Raw genomic sequence first — 17,721 nt, forward strand, 5'->3', positions numbered from 1 at the left:
TGCTTTTTAAAGCTTAGGAAGAAATTTAAAAATAGAAAAAGCAAACAATACCAGCCACATTGACAAAATCATAAACAATAAACGTCCCTCTTTTGCAACAGTAATTCTTTGCAAAATGTAACTGCTACTGCATATTAACTCCAGAGTGTAATGCTCCACTGTCAACCACGTGCCATCCCAGGATACTAAGAGCACTCTGAAATGGCAGGCTCCATTATTCCTGTGCCCAGGTACAAATGCAACAACTGAGGGGGTTGGTCTGCATCAGGCCTCCAAGGACACGGTGGGGTAAGTGAAACTGTCCTGTCCTCCCCCAGTTCACGAGTTTCCATACAGCAGGCACGCAGCACTCCTGTCACTCGGCACTGGCACCACCTCAGCCTGGCGTGCAGTCCCTGCTAAAACCACCAGAACAGCCAGGAAGCTGTGGAGGTTGCATAGGTCAACCAATATACTTCACAATTTGGATTGGGAAGGTACAAATCTACCAGGCAGGTCCATCCTGGAGCTGACTGGCATAGGCTCTGCTGGACATGGGGGAAGCTTCTCACAGATGCCACCCCTTTAGTCCTCCGGTTACCAAAACCTGGCTACAGAAACCCAATACACCTCAGCAACAATGATCAAACCAGTATTTTTGCTGTCTTCATTATTACTCTGTTTTCTGTAGGATAACTGCTTCTTGAGACAATGTCTGCCAATTGCTGCTCAAAGTCAAGAAGACTGCTTTGAAAATATTTTTGCCTAACAACAGAGGAGCCTCACCTGCAGGTTTGGCCCTGCTAGCAGCGAGAGGGTGGGATGCTCTGTGCTCTGCTCCCCTCCCAGTGCCTTCCCTCTTCACCAACTGGAAATAGCACCCGTGAGGTGACTGAAGCATGGTTATCCCCCAGTGTCCCACCACCACACCACAAGACAAAGTGTCAGCTGGGCCATGCTGGCCTCCTCCTCCCCACAGCAAGGACAAACTTACCACTACAAGACACCAGTAACACAAACCTCACCACTGCCTTTTGTCTTATTCTAAGCCACAAGAAGCAAAAATGTGGACTTCATAATTATTAGTATTGTGCTATCTAATGTCTAATTTTTCTTAGTACATGTTAGAATATTTTTTAACTTCAGACATAGAAAATAAAAAATAAGGCAAGTAGTCTAGTGTACAACTAGCAGAGACAAGTCCAAGGTCAAACTGTTCAAAAATGGAAAAGTGTTGACAGAAAAATATTTGTTAAATATTGTAAAACAACTTCAAAAATCACAGTTCTTTGTATTCTATTCTACAAGATGTTTGACCTTATAATCTTGCAGCACCACAAATCTTACATGGTACAGCAATGTTCTTATGGCCAGGCCTAATTCCTGAGCACTTCTGCAGAAAATACCATCTTGTCACTGGTCTGTAATTCCTCTGAAATTAATGAACTCTAGGACAGGACAGGTATTATTGCCAGTCTATGACAGATGTTCCTTATCTTCACTCTGGAATGCCAGACAGCACTTGTACACTCTAAAATGCCACTCATCAATTTGACACCCCGCTCTGCAGAGCTTTTAGAGGCATAGAAAAACTGCCCTAATCCCAACTAGTATTAAACATGCTCAACAACTTCAAAGAAGCCCAGGATGTGTAGAAACTTCCAGTCAGATGTCAAGAGATTTAAATTAAATGACAAGTATTGTTAAGTATCTTTCTGAAGGTTTTTGAAACCAATTCTACAGGAGTGAACTGAACAATTGCTCTTTTCTTCTTGGAGAGTAAAGGCAGGTTCTAAAATCTATTTTTCAGGATTTTAAACAGTAAGTCCCTGGAAGATTCCATATAAGGCAGTGACAAACTCTTCAGCAGTAAACAAGATGTTAAAATACATTAAGATTCAAACAGTCAAAACCCCTTCCAGTCTTCATTGATGTATTTTAGCAATCAAAAATATGCAAAGTGTTCACAGACAGCATTAATCAGACTTGAAAATAATTCACTAGAATTTGAATAGTTTAGACTGTCTGAATTCCCTCTAGAAGACTAACTTAATATATGTGGACCAAACAGTTACAGAGGTTTGGAAAGCAGAAGTATTATCTGCCATGGCTGTATGAGACAGCAACACACACTTTCACAGAAACTTCAGTTTCACAAAAATTAACTAACACTGTATCATGTCATACCATAGTTATGCAGCTAGTAACAAAAAGACATGAAAATACATCAAATCACAGCTCTTTTGTATTTTAGAAGTGAAACCTTCTTTCCAAAATTTTCCAACTGTTAATTGTGGTACCTTCTATAGATTTTAAGTTAGACTATGACCATTACCAGGTAGCAATAATGTACTAATTAAATCATTGACTGCCACGCCATTTTAATAATGGTAATTACAACAAAAATAGCCTATTTTTAAGGCCTTCAGTAGAGCTCTAGGTACAGTGTATTATGTAAAATTATTAATGACCGGGTGAAGACCTTTTCTACCACTTCAGTATATGTGAATATGAAGTGTAGCAAGTACAATGAAAGGCTGCAAGGAGGATTTCTGAGACAGTAACGCTTGCACAAGAATAAATACATACAAAGTTATCACAGTAACACTGTAAATTAGAGGTCTGCTAAGCGTCAGAGGAAAGCAACTCTTGACCAGACTTTTAAATGGAGATAACAGGGGACAACTAACAACTAATTTTCAGATAAATCTGAAATATTCAAGGAAAATATTATATAATCTGATTGCCTGTGATAAGATAGGACTCCATGATACAAGGAAGCACCTCCATTTTTCTGTTCTCATTAAAAAATTAAACCAAAAAATGAAACTGAAACCACTTATTTTCTAGACTATCATTTCTTTAAATTAAATATATTTTATACATATGACTTGATGACTTCACATACATATTGACCTACAGGAGACAAAAATAATTCTTTGGAGAGACAAATAATAAAATCTTAATTTTTTTTTAAATGAAATGACACATTATAAAGCATTTTAAAGCTTTAACAGGACACGTCTGCTGAAGAAACCAAATGCATATCTGTGCATACATATTCTCAGCTTCAAGCACTCCATTTATAAGGGAAGGAGATTACAGAAGGTCTAATGAGGGAGGGGAGGGGAAAAAAAGGGTGATCCCCAGGGTGTGGGCAGTGACTGAAATGTGCAATTGCATTTTAAACATAATTAGCTCCCTAATTGTACAGCCAAGTTTAATTAATGCAATTACATGAATTATTAATTACTATTCATTTTAAGAGTACTGTTTTCAATGATTTGTTCTCTGATTTTAAGAATTAGACAGATCTCAATATGTACTAACTTTGAAATGTTTCCATCTAGATGCACTGAAAAGTCAAGAGAACAAAGAATGCCTCGTTGCATCTTGTTAAGAGTTAACATTAAATCAACTGCAATCAGTAACTCTCAAAAAACAGATGGATTATTTCTACTTTGCAGACATGAAAAGCTGCAGCCCTTTGTTCTTGTTTCTATGCTTTTGACCTTCAATCCTACGCAGCCCAAGAGCTTCAGGGAGCCCAGGAGATCAGCTCGTTAGAAAGGAGCCTTGGGATCACATTATCTTGTTATGTTTCTATCCACAACGTTTCCATATACAGCATTTACCTTAGCAACCAATGTGCTCCAAACAATTTGTCATTTTGAATTGTGCCATTCTTTTGTAATCTTCTTTCTTCCTCTGAATGCTCTACAATCAACTCCAATTATGCCCTGTTAATCTCATGAATAATTCTATTTATTGTACTGAATAAAATTCTTTAATTCTACAAATTAAACTGGTTTGGGGAATAAACTCCAAACAAATCTCCCTTATATTTTTCATCATTTCATGTTTCAATCACCCTACATCATATGGTATAGATTTGATGCTTTTATACACATCAAGTAGCTCACTGGAACACAGGTATGACCAAAAGAGACTAAATAGCACATTCACTCTTTTTGGCATACTGCTGAAAATAGCACTGCAGTTGGTTTTAAGCCCATACACTCATAAATTTCACTGAACTATACAATGAATTGGCTCTTTCTCTCATCCTAACTTCAGCACATCCAGACATTTTTGGCAGGTTCATTAATCAGAGAGGTTGAATAGTTGGTTTTCCTACCTTTCACTGCGCTATGGAAGCTGCCAAATCAACTATTTGGAAGTTTTACTCCTTAGAGAGCATGTTAGAGGAAATGTTGCTTTTAAGATCTTCCCAGTGTTAAACAAAAACTGCTGCAGAAACTTGCATGCATCTTCTAGGAATGAGATACTACATCTTTCTGCTCTGGTAGTTATCAGATAGTACGTACCTATTTTTCTAATTCAAGCAGTTTGGCTTTATAGTGGTGAGGCTTTTTTTTTTTTTTTTTTTTTTAATCTCATATACTCTGATCTGACAGGTGTTACAGTCAGTTAACCAGTCACAGGACTGCTCTCACTGTCAGTGTTCTTGCTGAAGTCACCATCTTTTGAAGGAGACAATGGTCCAGTTCTTATAATGTTGGGAAAAAACACCCTCAAGATAGGAACAGCAAATAATTTCTTAGCAAATAAAGTTACTCCTTAAAATTGTAAAGAAGATTACCAGAATAGCTCTTTTCCTCACAAGACAGGACAAAAAAGGGACACTTCTCTAATCATCTGTGACATACCAGCTGTGGCATTAGGAGTAAGAAGTCTGATACTTTAACCAATGTCCCTATCATGTTCTGACATGCTGATATATATAAACCAAACACTTCAGCAGTATTGCTAAGGATCTGTCATTTATTGAACTCCCTACAAATTTTAAATCTTTAGACAGTTGGAGTTGAGAATGTGAGGTCAGAAAAACAGATTGAAACTTGAAGTACAAGAATCCATTATTTTCACGTGAAGTCAACTAATCAAATGAAGCTCAAAAGGTAAAAGGAGAGTGGCTTCTCAACGCATGTGCTAAAAGCATGACCAGCTTTAAGCACTTTCCCAAAAATATCAGCTAGAAATTAATCAGAAGTTCCTGAAAGTCTGTTCTTATTCTAATACAGCAGCTTCTATAGCATATCTGCTGTAAAAACAGACACACTTAGTTAAATTACTTAAATACTGTGCAAGTAAGTTCAGCTGAGACTCACTTCACAGGTTTTATTTACCAATGAACATTTGCTGACCGTCTGTTTCTTTATCCATAGGAAAAGTATGATCACCTGATCAGCCTTGCTGACAACAGAAGGCAAGAACCACATTTTACTTTGGCCATCCACACCTCCCATTGCCTACCACATCTGCCTAAGTGCTCTTACCAATGCCTTTGCATACGTTCTGGCATTCATTAGAACCTTCATGAAGCCAATTTACTGTTCAGTGACTCAACATCACTGAACCAGCACCACCACCCCACCTCTCCCAAATGGCACCATCACCAGGGTTTATATGGTCTAATAAAACCACCCCACGCTATCATGATACTCTTCACAGAATAAATTCCTCACAAAGCTCTCCCCTTGCATTTACAATTGTGAGTGCGGGGGGGGGGGCACAGAAAAGGTGATGGCAAGCAGGAAACTTCATAACTGCCTTGGCCTTTCTTTTAAACAAGGAAACAAATTCTACACAGCTTGTAACTGTTTCAATACTTCCAGAAATCTGTTTCTCAAACCATAAAGGTATTTCTTGCAATACTAAGGGCACAGGCCATCAACTGACAAAACAGCCACTACTAACAGAGATGCAAATAACACATGCATTGATTTGAATATGTATACAATAGCCTCTGATAGCAAAATTAACAAGTAAGAACCACCAAAAATAAACCAGAAATGCAAAGTCCCAGCTAGTCTCCTTCTCCATTTCTCTGATGGGACAGGAAAATTCCTCCACTGTCACATTGTGTGGGATCTTGCCTCTCATGCTTTTAAATGGCTGGGAACTGCAGGGCTTTTACAGTACAAGTCAGATGCCAAGGAATGTCACAGTATAAATATCTTCAAGTTTTGCTTAAATGACTGTATTATATATAGTATAATAACCCATATTTTAGGGAAATCTGAGGGACACTACAAATGTAAGATAATGGCAAATCCAGCTGTATGCCTATCTTACCTAACTGACAAACTACTGGAAATCTAGGAATGCGTGGGCTTCTAATAACTCTCTGCCACTGCAGCTTAATTGCTTTTTTGCAAACCTGGGAGGAAGACTTCTCTGCGAGTTTATACAACTACTGCCAGACAACACAAAAGGAAGGAAAAGCAACTACCTGTTGGGAACATGCAACTGCTCCAGACAGATAATGAAGATAAGCTCAGCATAAACCAACCTCTTTACAGAGCATAATGCTAGAGAGAAGAAACTTTACATAACTTATGAAATAATTTTGAGTAGGAAACATATTTCAAATAAATATTTGAAAGCTTTCACATATGTTTTATTTACCTCTCAGGTTTCTATGATAGAAGTCTTAAGTCTTCAGAAATCTTACTATTTCTGCATAAAACAGTCATAACTCAAACATTTGGTTCATTACTAAGTACAGCACAGAAGATGACAATATAGATAACCCTCTACTTTCAAATATAATAAAATACTTAGTCGAAATTATCACAGAGAAAATTCTCACATGCTTTGTCTTTTCTGATTCGAAAGCTAATAAAGACACTAGTTCTTATTACATGCTAATAGACCACAGTACAGTACAAAACTTCCTTTCTTTTCATTACATCTTTTCAGTATCTGTGACTGTTTCTCTCTTCAGTGACTGAAGCTATGCAGCTGCAACCCTAAATTTTCAGAAATCAAGTAAAGAATAGATGGCCCAAAGGAAAGAACACATGCAACTTTAGAAATAAAAACAATCTGTCAGATAAACAAGGGTAAAAAAAGAGGAGCACGCTCCCCCCTCAAAACCGGTTTCTTAAAACAGGAACTCAAGAACAGAGTGTCTATAATTACCAATTGCTCAAGAAACAGCCACAACACAAAAAACCATGTGAGTCTTCTATCAACTGTCAGAGCAATAACGTGATATAATTCCATACGACTTCTGGTTTTAAGAGTTTTTTCCTGTGCTCTGTGAAGGGTATGATGTAAGCTATAAGAAAGTATGGACTTAAAAGTCAGCATATTGCTGTCTGTTCAAAAAATAATGAAGTGCTGCCTAGCACACTATCAGCCACAACAGCACTGGACAGGGTTCCTACACCTTCACAATCTATACATGATGTCGAACTACTTTATCATCAGCACCAAAAAACATCTAAAACAAGTTTCACAGGAAGATCAAAAATTGTTTCCTGATTACTGCACATTGGTGTTTTCCTTCTATATACATGTGATAAGTGTGTCTCAGCCAGCACATGGGAAATGGAGGATATCCTCTGTTGGGAATAAGTCCAGCGTATTATTTTTCAGTTTGAAAGTGTTTGGGTTAAAAGAAGGAAGCTCGCATTTCTGCTTGTGAAGATAAACAACTTTTTTCCTATGCTTGTAAATACTGTGGGATAGGTAATGTATCATTCACCAGATATTCTTTTTGTATTGTTTGCACAATTTTCTGTGTGAAGGATGAGACTGTTCTAGATAGAAAACACAGTTCTACAAGACTGATATATCAAAACTCCTAATTAGCTCAAAGGCCAAAGATGTACTCAAGTGTCTGTTTATTAATGGAAGTTTCTTATTTTGACACTTGGCAGCCCCAAAGCACACCTGTAATACACTGCTTCATAACAACCCTGCTTTCCAGTCATTTCAGTTCTCAAAATGAGCAAACGAAGGGTAAGACCAACATTTTCCATTGTACGTCATAACTTTACAGCATTTTTTCCCCCCAGGGAATGAAATGTTTTTCTGCACTATATATTGTTTCAGGATAGAAAAGATCTCTTAGCACAAAGCAGTTTCATTGCTGCTTTGCACTTTACCTAAAACTTCTAAGGTAAAGGCTGTACTGAAGGAGATGAACAACTGCCTTCTGACAACTGTCTTCTAGAAAACAGAGCCTCAGGATATGAACTTCAAGACATCTGAGGCAGCCCTAATGCAGAATGACCTAATACTGCCATTCAGAAGACACAAAAACATCCTAAAAGACTATACAGAACATTGTCTTGAGGGCATGAGTACAAGATGTGGATAGGTATTTTTCACTATTTGTATTCCTAGCATATAAGGATGAAGAGAGAAAAAAAGAGCATCAGTAGATCCCAAAATAATGAAAGGATGAGAACACAAGTCTAAGAGTGATAAAACTCTTTTGAAAGGCTATGACCATAAAGGTAAGTGTGGAGAGTACAACACATGAGAAACATCCCATATCTTTTAGAGTGAAAAATGACAGATTGTAAAGACTGATATCTGATGGTCATAACCTCTTGTACCACCGAGAACACTGGTGATAGAAACTACTAATCCATTTCAGATAAATGCTTTTTCTGTCTGTGAGTGAACTGAACGCAACTAAACACAATTCTGTTCAATTCAGCCACAAGTAGGGGTAGAAGCAGCTAACCTGGACGCCTACAACTGAACCAAAGCATGTCCATCCTTAATTTACATTCCAAAATTATTCCAGCATATTATCAAGAAAGAAATAAAGGGGATGAACTAAGTATTAAGAAATTGCCTTTGCTTACATTTCCTTTAGCACAAGTTCCCTCTACAGATTTGTGTCATCAAATATCCAGTGCATTAAATGAAAACATATCAGCTAGTAGGAATTGTTGCCTTAATCTGTGATTATGTTATTTCAGGGTTAATTACTATGGAAAAACTAGTTTTTCTAAGGTTTTATAAAACTTTTTTTCCTAAATCTAAGGAAAAATCTATACTTTTTTTTAAGAATAAGCATTTTTGAGGCATATTCAAAATGAGAGTGATAAATAGTAATTAAACCAGCCTAGAAGGATATCTAAAAGAAAAAAAAAAAAAAAAAAAAAAAAAAAAAAAAAAAAAAAAAAAAAAAAAAAAAAAAAAAACAAAACAAAAAAAAAAAAAAAACCAAAATGTCATGTATGAAAGGAAAGAAGTACCAGGAATAGTTGGTTTAGCTGATAAGCCACCCAATTTGAATAGGACAAAACTAATAATATTTCTAGCCATAAAGAGATCCATGTATCTAAAGTGGGTATTGTATTAGAAACCAGATCCCTTATACTCTTGGAGAAACTTAATCACTGAGTAGGTAAGAAATACTTGCTCTTGAAACATTTCCAGTTTATAACTCCAACAGCCCTGAAATTTAAGAGTGCTGGGGTATCAAATTATTTTCCAAAACCACCTGAAAATAAGCCAAAGATGCTCCAGGATTTATTTTTTCTTAAAGAGCTTAATATCTTCGCTACACCGAAAGTACATTGCTTCTAGCCTCAACAGGGAATGTTCTGCCAAGACTGCAGGAAAGCAAAAAAAATCCAGAACACAGAATATTACACTCAATTAATTACATGCTTAATTGCTCTCTTCTTTTAACAGCCTAATGAATAGAGCAAGTTTCAGTTTCAGAATGTAGCCCAGAGTTTCAAGTCCAACAAAGGAGACAGCACTGATTTGCAGTGTCTGTGCTAAGATCAGACATGTTCATGTAACCAGTAGTAAACATTCAGAGAAACATCTATGCCCCTTGTTTTCCACCCAGAGCATCCAGGAGTTGACATGTAGGGGGGTTTCTGTACAACCTGAAAAGAGAACATTTTATGTCATGGAAGCTGACAGCCCTAATTAAACTTAAAGAGAATCTGACTCATCTTACATCCCAGGCCAGTGGACCACCATGTGTCAGTGGAGCTTTGGCCTCTTTTCACTTCTTTGGCTAGGACCAGGTTGCACTACTGACTCACCTTATGTTTCTGAGTCAGGAGTCTAAAAACTATCCCAAGGCACACACAACTTTCATTTCAACCTTCCCAGAGCACACATCAAAGCGATGTACCAGGAAGCCAGTTGGCATGGAGTAGGTTCCAAATGTTTGCATAAACTGCAAGTTAGCTATTAAACTACTGGCAAACAGCCCAATTCCAATCAGAAGCACTTGCCCTCATTAAAGCTCAAAATATAAAACAAAACAAAGTCTCTAAGGTAAGCCACTCAAGATGTTACCTTTGTAAAACAAACATTTCATTTTAATGGTCAGATTCAGTTTGGCTTTTGCTCACTCTCTGCACTGTGTACCTATGTAAGGTATCTTCTTGCCATTTAAAAGCAAACCTGCCTGTCCTTTCTAGTAAATATAAAAATTACCTTCTATTTCCTCTACTAAAAGTTTTGCATGCAAAAGAAATTAACTGCAGTGATTTTTTTATCTTTTTATAAGAAATGCATAGTGTTCTCAGACATTCCCAGTCTTAACTGTCATACTATCTTGATGAAAACTCTTCAGGAAAAGCTGATGTGATTTCACTAATTCACAGACAATATTATGATACCCACTGTCAAATCTTTTATAATCCTGAAGTTCAAGAGAGTAATTTTTCAGTTTTGAAATGGAAATTCAGCCTTGGCATTAACATTGGAGAGAATGGGCACATGCACACAGATAATTCAGTCAGACATGAGCTCAGTCAGACCGTACTCCAAGCTGGCCGGACACGAGCCAGCTCTAGTTCAGCAGTCATGTAGCTGTGTTAGCACAGCACTGTGCCCACAGTAATAAAACCTGCTGAGAGGCAGGGTATATTAGGCTGGGCACAGTCCTACACTGTCTGGCCAACTTCAATCTAGGACAGAGGATGCTGGGTCTGTCTGCACCCATCTGCATTTTTCTTACATAGAGCACATCATCACACATTTGTAATTTTAAGTATCCTCCTTGACCGTAGCCATGGCAACTCCTTCTACCTGTTCCAATGAAGATTTAAAACAAGAGAATTACTAGCACTATAGAGCAATGAGGGGCTAAGGCAATTAAATGGATTTTATTTACACAAAAGTACTTCCAAGACACACAACTGTCCTTTACAGTAGTAACATTTCCCCCAGGCATTTATTCTGTTGTGGAATTCAAGAAGACTTGTAACTTAATTCTTGTCACCATCTCAAAGACAGAGGACACAGTTTTAGCAGTATACACGTCTACCTCAAAGTAAACAAACAAATACAAAATTAAGTTACTCATTGAAAAAAATGTGAATCCTAGTTCTTAGAAAAGGCCAGAAAACGAGACCATGAAAAGAGATCAGGTTCTTTAAAGTTTTGCTCTAAAGACCCACTCAACTAAACTCATCTTTGCCAGTGCAGGGAAATTACTAAGTGTTCCAAAGATGGAAAAAACTCCATGTATTAATAATCTACTGACACAGAAAGGACAGGTGTGCATCTCTGAGCTCAAATAACTAGCCCAAAAGATCAAGGAATAAAACTGTAACATGAACACGTTAATAACATTGAGTTTTCCTTAATAACAAATGCCCTGGAGCAGTTTAAGGCTGACACAACTGCACCATTTTATATTTTCTTCATTTAAAAGGCAGATTAAAAAAACCCAAAACTGCCAACAAAAACAGATTTACAGAGCTACATAGTTGATTTTTAGGAAATGCAGTAAAAACCCCTTCAATTATACAGCACTGCCTATGCCAACCCCTTCAGTCTTGCCTGTAAAAAGGCAGACAGGGTAAAAAAGTCAGACTAGAGTGTGAGATTTCTGTCTCTATTTCAAAGTAATTCCTTCTCACTACATTTAACATTTCTGTTTTCTAAAATAACTATTAAATATTTTAAAATGAACTATAGATTGCCAACTAAGAAAGTCATGACAGTATTTAAGGTATCTTTAGCACCCTTCAAACTCAAAGATATTAACACAAACAGGAAAAGTTTAGCTTATCTAAAAAAGGAAATTTAATCTGGGCCATAGCTTTTGAATTAAATTTAAATTTTCTTGTACACAACAATATTTCAGAAATGAACTCCCATTTGGATTTACGCTTTAACATTCATCATTTGGGTCTACTTGTACGCTCGTGTCACTGTGAATGTAAAACTCATGAAAAGGTATGATCCAAACAAGTTTAGGCAGACTCAGGTACCAATAAACAGAGAATGGTGACAAAGGAAGATGGTTTAAGGAAAGATTTATGATAATCTTCATTGTAATAGCCTGCATGCTGCAAAAATACTAGATAGTATTAGTCAGTATTCATGTTTACAATAATGCCTCTCAGCATGATCTGAGATCGCAGAGTGCTCTCAGCACTAGTAGATTTTAGCTATTTTTTAGCTTAAAACTACTTGTCTGACTCCAGAAACACAAATTTAGTATTCATGGAGGATTCTACACGAGTGAGATTACCCATATGTACAAAAATGCTCAAAATAATACTACCTTGAACAAGTTCTAACAAACATTCATTACTGGTGACAATCAAGACAATGACATAACTTTTTGGCAAAGTTAGATATGCACCTCTAATGTACTACAGCTGTTGAGTTCATGGATCATGCACACCTGCATTTAAAAAAAAATCTCAGTGTACAATTTTCAGAGAGAAGCTGAACCTTACCTTTAGTGACAGAAGGAATGCTTTTTCCATCTGAATTACTTAAACTGAATAACTAGTCCATTCCAGTTTTAAAAACTCGGACCTTGAAAATATGGGAGTTTGTCTTCCCCAATCCACTAATTAAAAAGATGCTAGATTAAAAAAAAACACTTGCAGAGCTGCTCTCTCAGTCTTACAAAGGGTCGAGCAAATGAAGTGTTCAGCTTCTAACTACAGCTAATACTTTGTTATAAATGTGTCCCCCTTTGTTATCCAAAGCACAGAACAGCATCAGTTAACAAGATGTAAGTTATTTAGAGATGAATTAGAGAAATAGGTAATTTACATCCAAAGTACCTGACATAAATGACACACATAGAACTCATGTATAAAGTTTTACATTTCTTTAAATGCAAAAATCTAATAATATAAGTAAATATAACCAGACTGTAGAATTGTTTAGAGAGATATACTGTTGTGTTTGGACACATATACAGCAGGTATAGAGTGTCTATTGTACAAAGAGAAATGTAAACCAAAGAATCTCCATCTTAAACGTAAGAAAGATCACACATGGTGGAGGTGGCGAACGGACAACCCAGACATGAACTAAAGAAAGTTACATTTAAATTATTTTAAACCAATTATCTGAATGAAGACTTTCTGGCTGATTTAAAAAGCAGTTAAATACATATTTCAATATTAATAAATTTTACAGTTTGTCCAGAATGCGAAAATTACTTAAGAAGAAGTGTACATATTTTCAGACTCTGGTCAGCTATTCTTCAAGTAACATTTACATAGGTATGCTATTATTTATCTTCTACCAGGACAAAAAAACCTCTAGAGAATGCACTGTAGAAACTAAACCAAGAGTGAAATGCAGGTGTAATTTTCTGTACCACTCCCTAACACCAGAAGGTTTGCTGTTAAGTCTCCCTAAAACCAATCTGCAGAGATAAAATATATAGTTAAACCTACAGTTAAGCCTTTCAAGTGAAGAGCTTATCCAGTGAAAAGCTGCAATTGAAGTAGGGCATTGACCAGAAGCTACAGCCAAGAGCAATAATTGAAGCCACACAACAGCACTTCTTTGTCAGAGGAGAGAATATTTACTGCTATGACTGTGTCACTATGTACCACATATTAAAGACACTAATGAAATATTTCACAAAAAAGGCAAAATTATTATTTTGAAAAATATAGTCCCTATTTAGGAGTTCTTTTCTGATCAGCTAACAAAACCCCTACTTTTTCCAGTAAAGCTCCACCGGAATTTTCTATGGCCACTAGTCAATTTTGGAACTGGTTGCAAAAGGCAAACTGCAGGCTGTTTTTTAAGCAATTCAATATGTTACATTAATAAATTATGGTTAACTTCAATTTACTTTATCGTGAAAGGTCAGAGAATGTAGAAGTGAATTTGCAGAAGTAATTTTTCAACGAAAATACCTAAATGGCACCAAACAACTGTGTCTTTAAAAGGCAGTATCAGTAAAAATTTGTATTACTTACGGGTATATAATAGATATTCATTTTAGGGGCTTCATTGGCAGTCATTAGCATTCCTAAAAAGAGATTTCCACATTTAAAAATATTGGTCATAAAAGGATAACTCCACTTTAAAAAAAAAAAAGCTAATACAGTACATATTCTTGGCCTGGAATGGAACATTAATTGAGATCTATAATGAATTATTGCATCAAATACCATGGAAAGAAATGTCTGATAGCAGCATAACTAACAAAGCTTCATTTCCTACATATTCATTCCACCTTTGTCCTCTATCTTAACTAACTGTTCAGTAGCGCTTCAAGCAACACTAACCACTGACAAATGTGGGCTGCCAATTTTCATAACAATTTTAAACAGTTCACCCCATAATACTGTTTAGAGCAAACCCAGCTAGTATTGTACTTAAAACCTACCTTGGGCATACACTTGCATTACTAATATATGAGGGGTCTGGGTTTTTGTTTTCTTTTTAATACACACCCACAGTCTAAATAAAGCCATAAATCACAATATGGTTTACCCCTTCATTCATATTTCATCTTGGGAAATTAAGACAACAGCATCTTCTCAACACAAAATGAGACACCGGATACTATGGCTTCAAAAGATGTAATATTACTGATATTAGCCAATCAGGGCAAATGTAAAATTTGAAATATCTTTGAATATACCCAAGAAAAAACATGAATAAGGGTTTTAAGTACTGAATATAATAAATTTGAAAATAAAAAAAAACTACTGTAGAAATATTAAAATCTCTGAAAAATCTCCTACTGTCACAAGACTTCACGTCAATTCAAAATCAGAAATACTCTTAATTTCCTTCTGCACTGTAATAAGTACATTTGGTATATACTTTTATGTTTATCTCAGTTTTATCTTTCCGATGAAGATCTTTCCAAGCTGATCACCAGGTAATACAAGAGATTGAATATGAAGAAGAAAAGAGCCATCAAATTAGATAACGTTCTCATCTGAAAGAACTGTAACATATGCCACTGAGACTATGAATAATTGGGTCAATTACTACACACCCAGAGGGTAGAAATATAATTTACACCCAACTAGAGGAATGCAATTAACATGGGTGGAGTAATCCTTCCTACCTAATCCTTTTATTATAAACACACAATGCAGCTGGACTTAAAATGTCAGAAAAAAGGGGTCTTGCTTTCCTGGCAGATCAAGATATTTGTGAGAGCTTAGTCAACAAACTGAGGCTAAAACTATATCTGGAAAGGTTTGTGAGCAATTTAAGGAAAAAGCAAGAATTTATAGTATATACACAGAGTACAATGATATAGTATATAGGATATAGATTACATGCTCCCTTAACAGCATGCTCACTACTATTTCATGAGACAAAGCATTTCTCCATTGACTGAATATGAATCACTAGAAATAAAAGACAAATTAATTCCGCGGGTGCTTCAAAGATGACAGTAAAGGGAAAACCTCCTCTTTGAGAGTCTTCCACCAATAATTAAAGGAGGACAAAATCGGACTTTGGAATTGAAACAAATGAGGCACAGATTTCTACACACTGAAGATGCTGTCACGTTTTATTTATATTCTGCAACTTAAATAGTTGGCTAAAGGCCACTCAGTAAGTGGCAAACCTTTTTTCCCCTAGCCCCATTCTGTCCACGTGTGATTAGAGAAAGATATTCAAAACTATTAAGAGATCCACTAAAGTTTGTCATCATGTAGTTTGGTAAAATACACACAAGGGTTTGCTCCCCGGGAAAGGTAGTAATATGAAAGCTGGTTGGTAAAATAGTTTAGTTAAAAAAACCCAACTATGACAAAAGAATAATTCACAGTATACTGATCTGCACTTTACCATAAATGATGAACAGTTTGGTTTGGAAGGGACCTTTAAAGGTCATACAGTCCAACACCCTCCTGCAACAAGCATGGACATCTTCAACTAGATCAGGTTGCTCAGAGCACCACTTAACCTGACCTTGACAGTTTCCAGGAATGGGGCATCTCTCTGGGCAACCTCTGCCAGTGATTCACCACCCTCATTATAAAGAATTTCTTCCTTATATCTAGTCTAAATCTGCTCCCTTTTAGTTTAAAAACATTTATCCTAATGTAACAGGCCCTGCTAAAAAGTTTGTCCCCATCTTTCTTATAAGCCCCTTTTGAATATTGAAAGGGCACAATAAGGTCTCCACAGAGCCTTCTCTTCTCCAGGCTGAACACCACCAACTCTCCACTCTCTCAGACTGTCTTCTTTACAGGAGAAGTGCTGCAGTCCTCTGATTGTCTTTATGGCCTCTGGACTCGCTGCAACAGGTCCATGCCCTTCCTGTGATGAGGACCCCAGGTGGGGTCTCACCAGAGCAGTGTAGAGGGGCACAAACACTGCTGCCCACACTGCTTTTGATGTAGCCCAGGACATGTTTGGCTTTCTGGGCTGCAAGTGCACACTGCCAGCTCCTGTCCAGCCTCTCATCCACCAGCACCACCAAGTCCTTCTCAGCAGTGCTGCTCTTGACCCATTCATCCCTCAGCCTCTATTAATACCAGGGGTTTCCCCAACCCAGGTGCATCACCTTGAACCTTGTCTTATTAAACTGCTTGAGGTTCCCAAAGGCCCAATTCTCAAACTTGTCCAGGTCCTCCTGGATGACCTCCTATCCTTCAGGTGTGTCAAAAGCAGCACTCAAATTTGCTGAGGGTGCACTCTATCTCACTGTCTGTGTCACTGATGAAGACATTTAATAACACTGGTCCCAACATGGACCCCTAAGGGACAACACTTGTCACTGATCCCATATGGACATTGGGCTGTTCACCACTACACCTTCTGGATGAGACTATCCAACCAATCCCTCATGCCCTAAACAGTCTACCCATCAAATCCATGTCTTTCCAATCCATGGGGGACTGTGTCAAGAGCCTTACAGAAGTCCAGATAAACATCTGTAACACTTCCTTTGTCCTCTGATGTACTCACTATTTCAGAAATAATTCAGACTGGTTTATGTTGAAATGTAGTTTTGTTTTTCTTAATTTTTTTTTATAATTGTGACAATGAAGTGTTAGAACTGTCATAAGGGTGGGAATGGGGGTTGGGCTTTCTGAGCAACAGTGACACATGAAGAGTTAAAACACAAGATAGGCAAAGATCTCCTGGGTTTCCTGTGCCATGCATCCACCGGAGCTCTGAGAATGCTGGGGCACCAATAAGAGCACTGAGCCAAGGCCATATTGACACTTAAATCATGTTATATTTCCAACTTTCCACAACTACAAGCTCACCTTAATGAAAGTATTTCCTTATTTTCAAATGTTCAATCATTATTATTCTTTAAATTCTGAATGAGCATAAGGTGGCTCTAGGCATCTTAAATTCTGGTCCAACAATATTTATGACAAACATGCAACCTCTTACCTTAAATCTCCTTCTTTCCACTGCAAAACATATTCTAGTTTTTTCCCCTCTGTCTCCATATGACTATAAAATACAACCTAGTTTTTATCCCATGACAGTTCTTATGAAAAGCCATAAACCAGTCCCCATATAGAGATGGTTGACGAAAGAACCGTAAGAAAAGCAGAACTTCATTAGGGAGATGTGGGCCACAGGACTGGAATGCACAGTCTAGATCTAGAGAAGACACATGAAAAGCAATGTCCAATCGTAACATTAGGGAGATATGTGCATTCAATTCTTTGTGATACAAGACTCTTCCTGCAGTCTCATGAAAATCATTTCTGCAGAAGCACATGAGGCATGTCC

At 37.1% G+C, this 17,721-nt stretch overlaps 1 protein-coding gene across 1 annotated transcript in view; it reads right to left on the reverse strand.

Annotated features, from left to right (window-relative positions):
- Positions 1-17,721, reverse strand: part of NOL10 (nucleolar protein 10) — a 50,332-nt gene that overhangs the window by 16,208 nt on the left and 16,403 nt on the right. Inside the window, exon 13 of the mRNA XM_050315285.1 lies at positions 13,968-14,020. Within this exon, the coding sequence (XP_050171242.1) occupies positions 13,968-14,020 (53 nt within the window). The remainder of the gene's footprint in view (positions 1-13,967; positions 14,021-17,721) is intronic.

This window comes from Myiozetetes cayanensis, unplaced genomic scaffold (genome assembly GCF_022539395.1).
Source record: "Myiozetetes cayanensis isolate MyiCay16 unplaced genomic scaffold, myiCay2020 scf2-11, whole genome shotgun sequence".
NCBI classification, from domain to species: domain Eukaryota; kingdom Metazoa; phylum Chordata; class Aves; order Passeriformes; family Tyrannidae; genus Myiozetetes; species Myiozetetes cayanensis.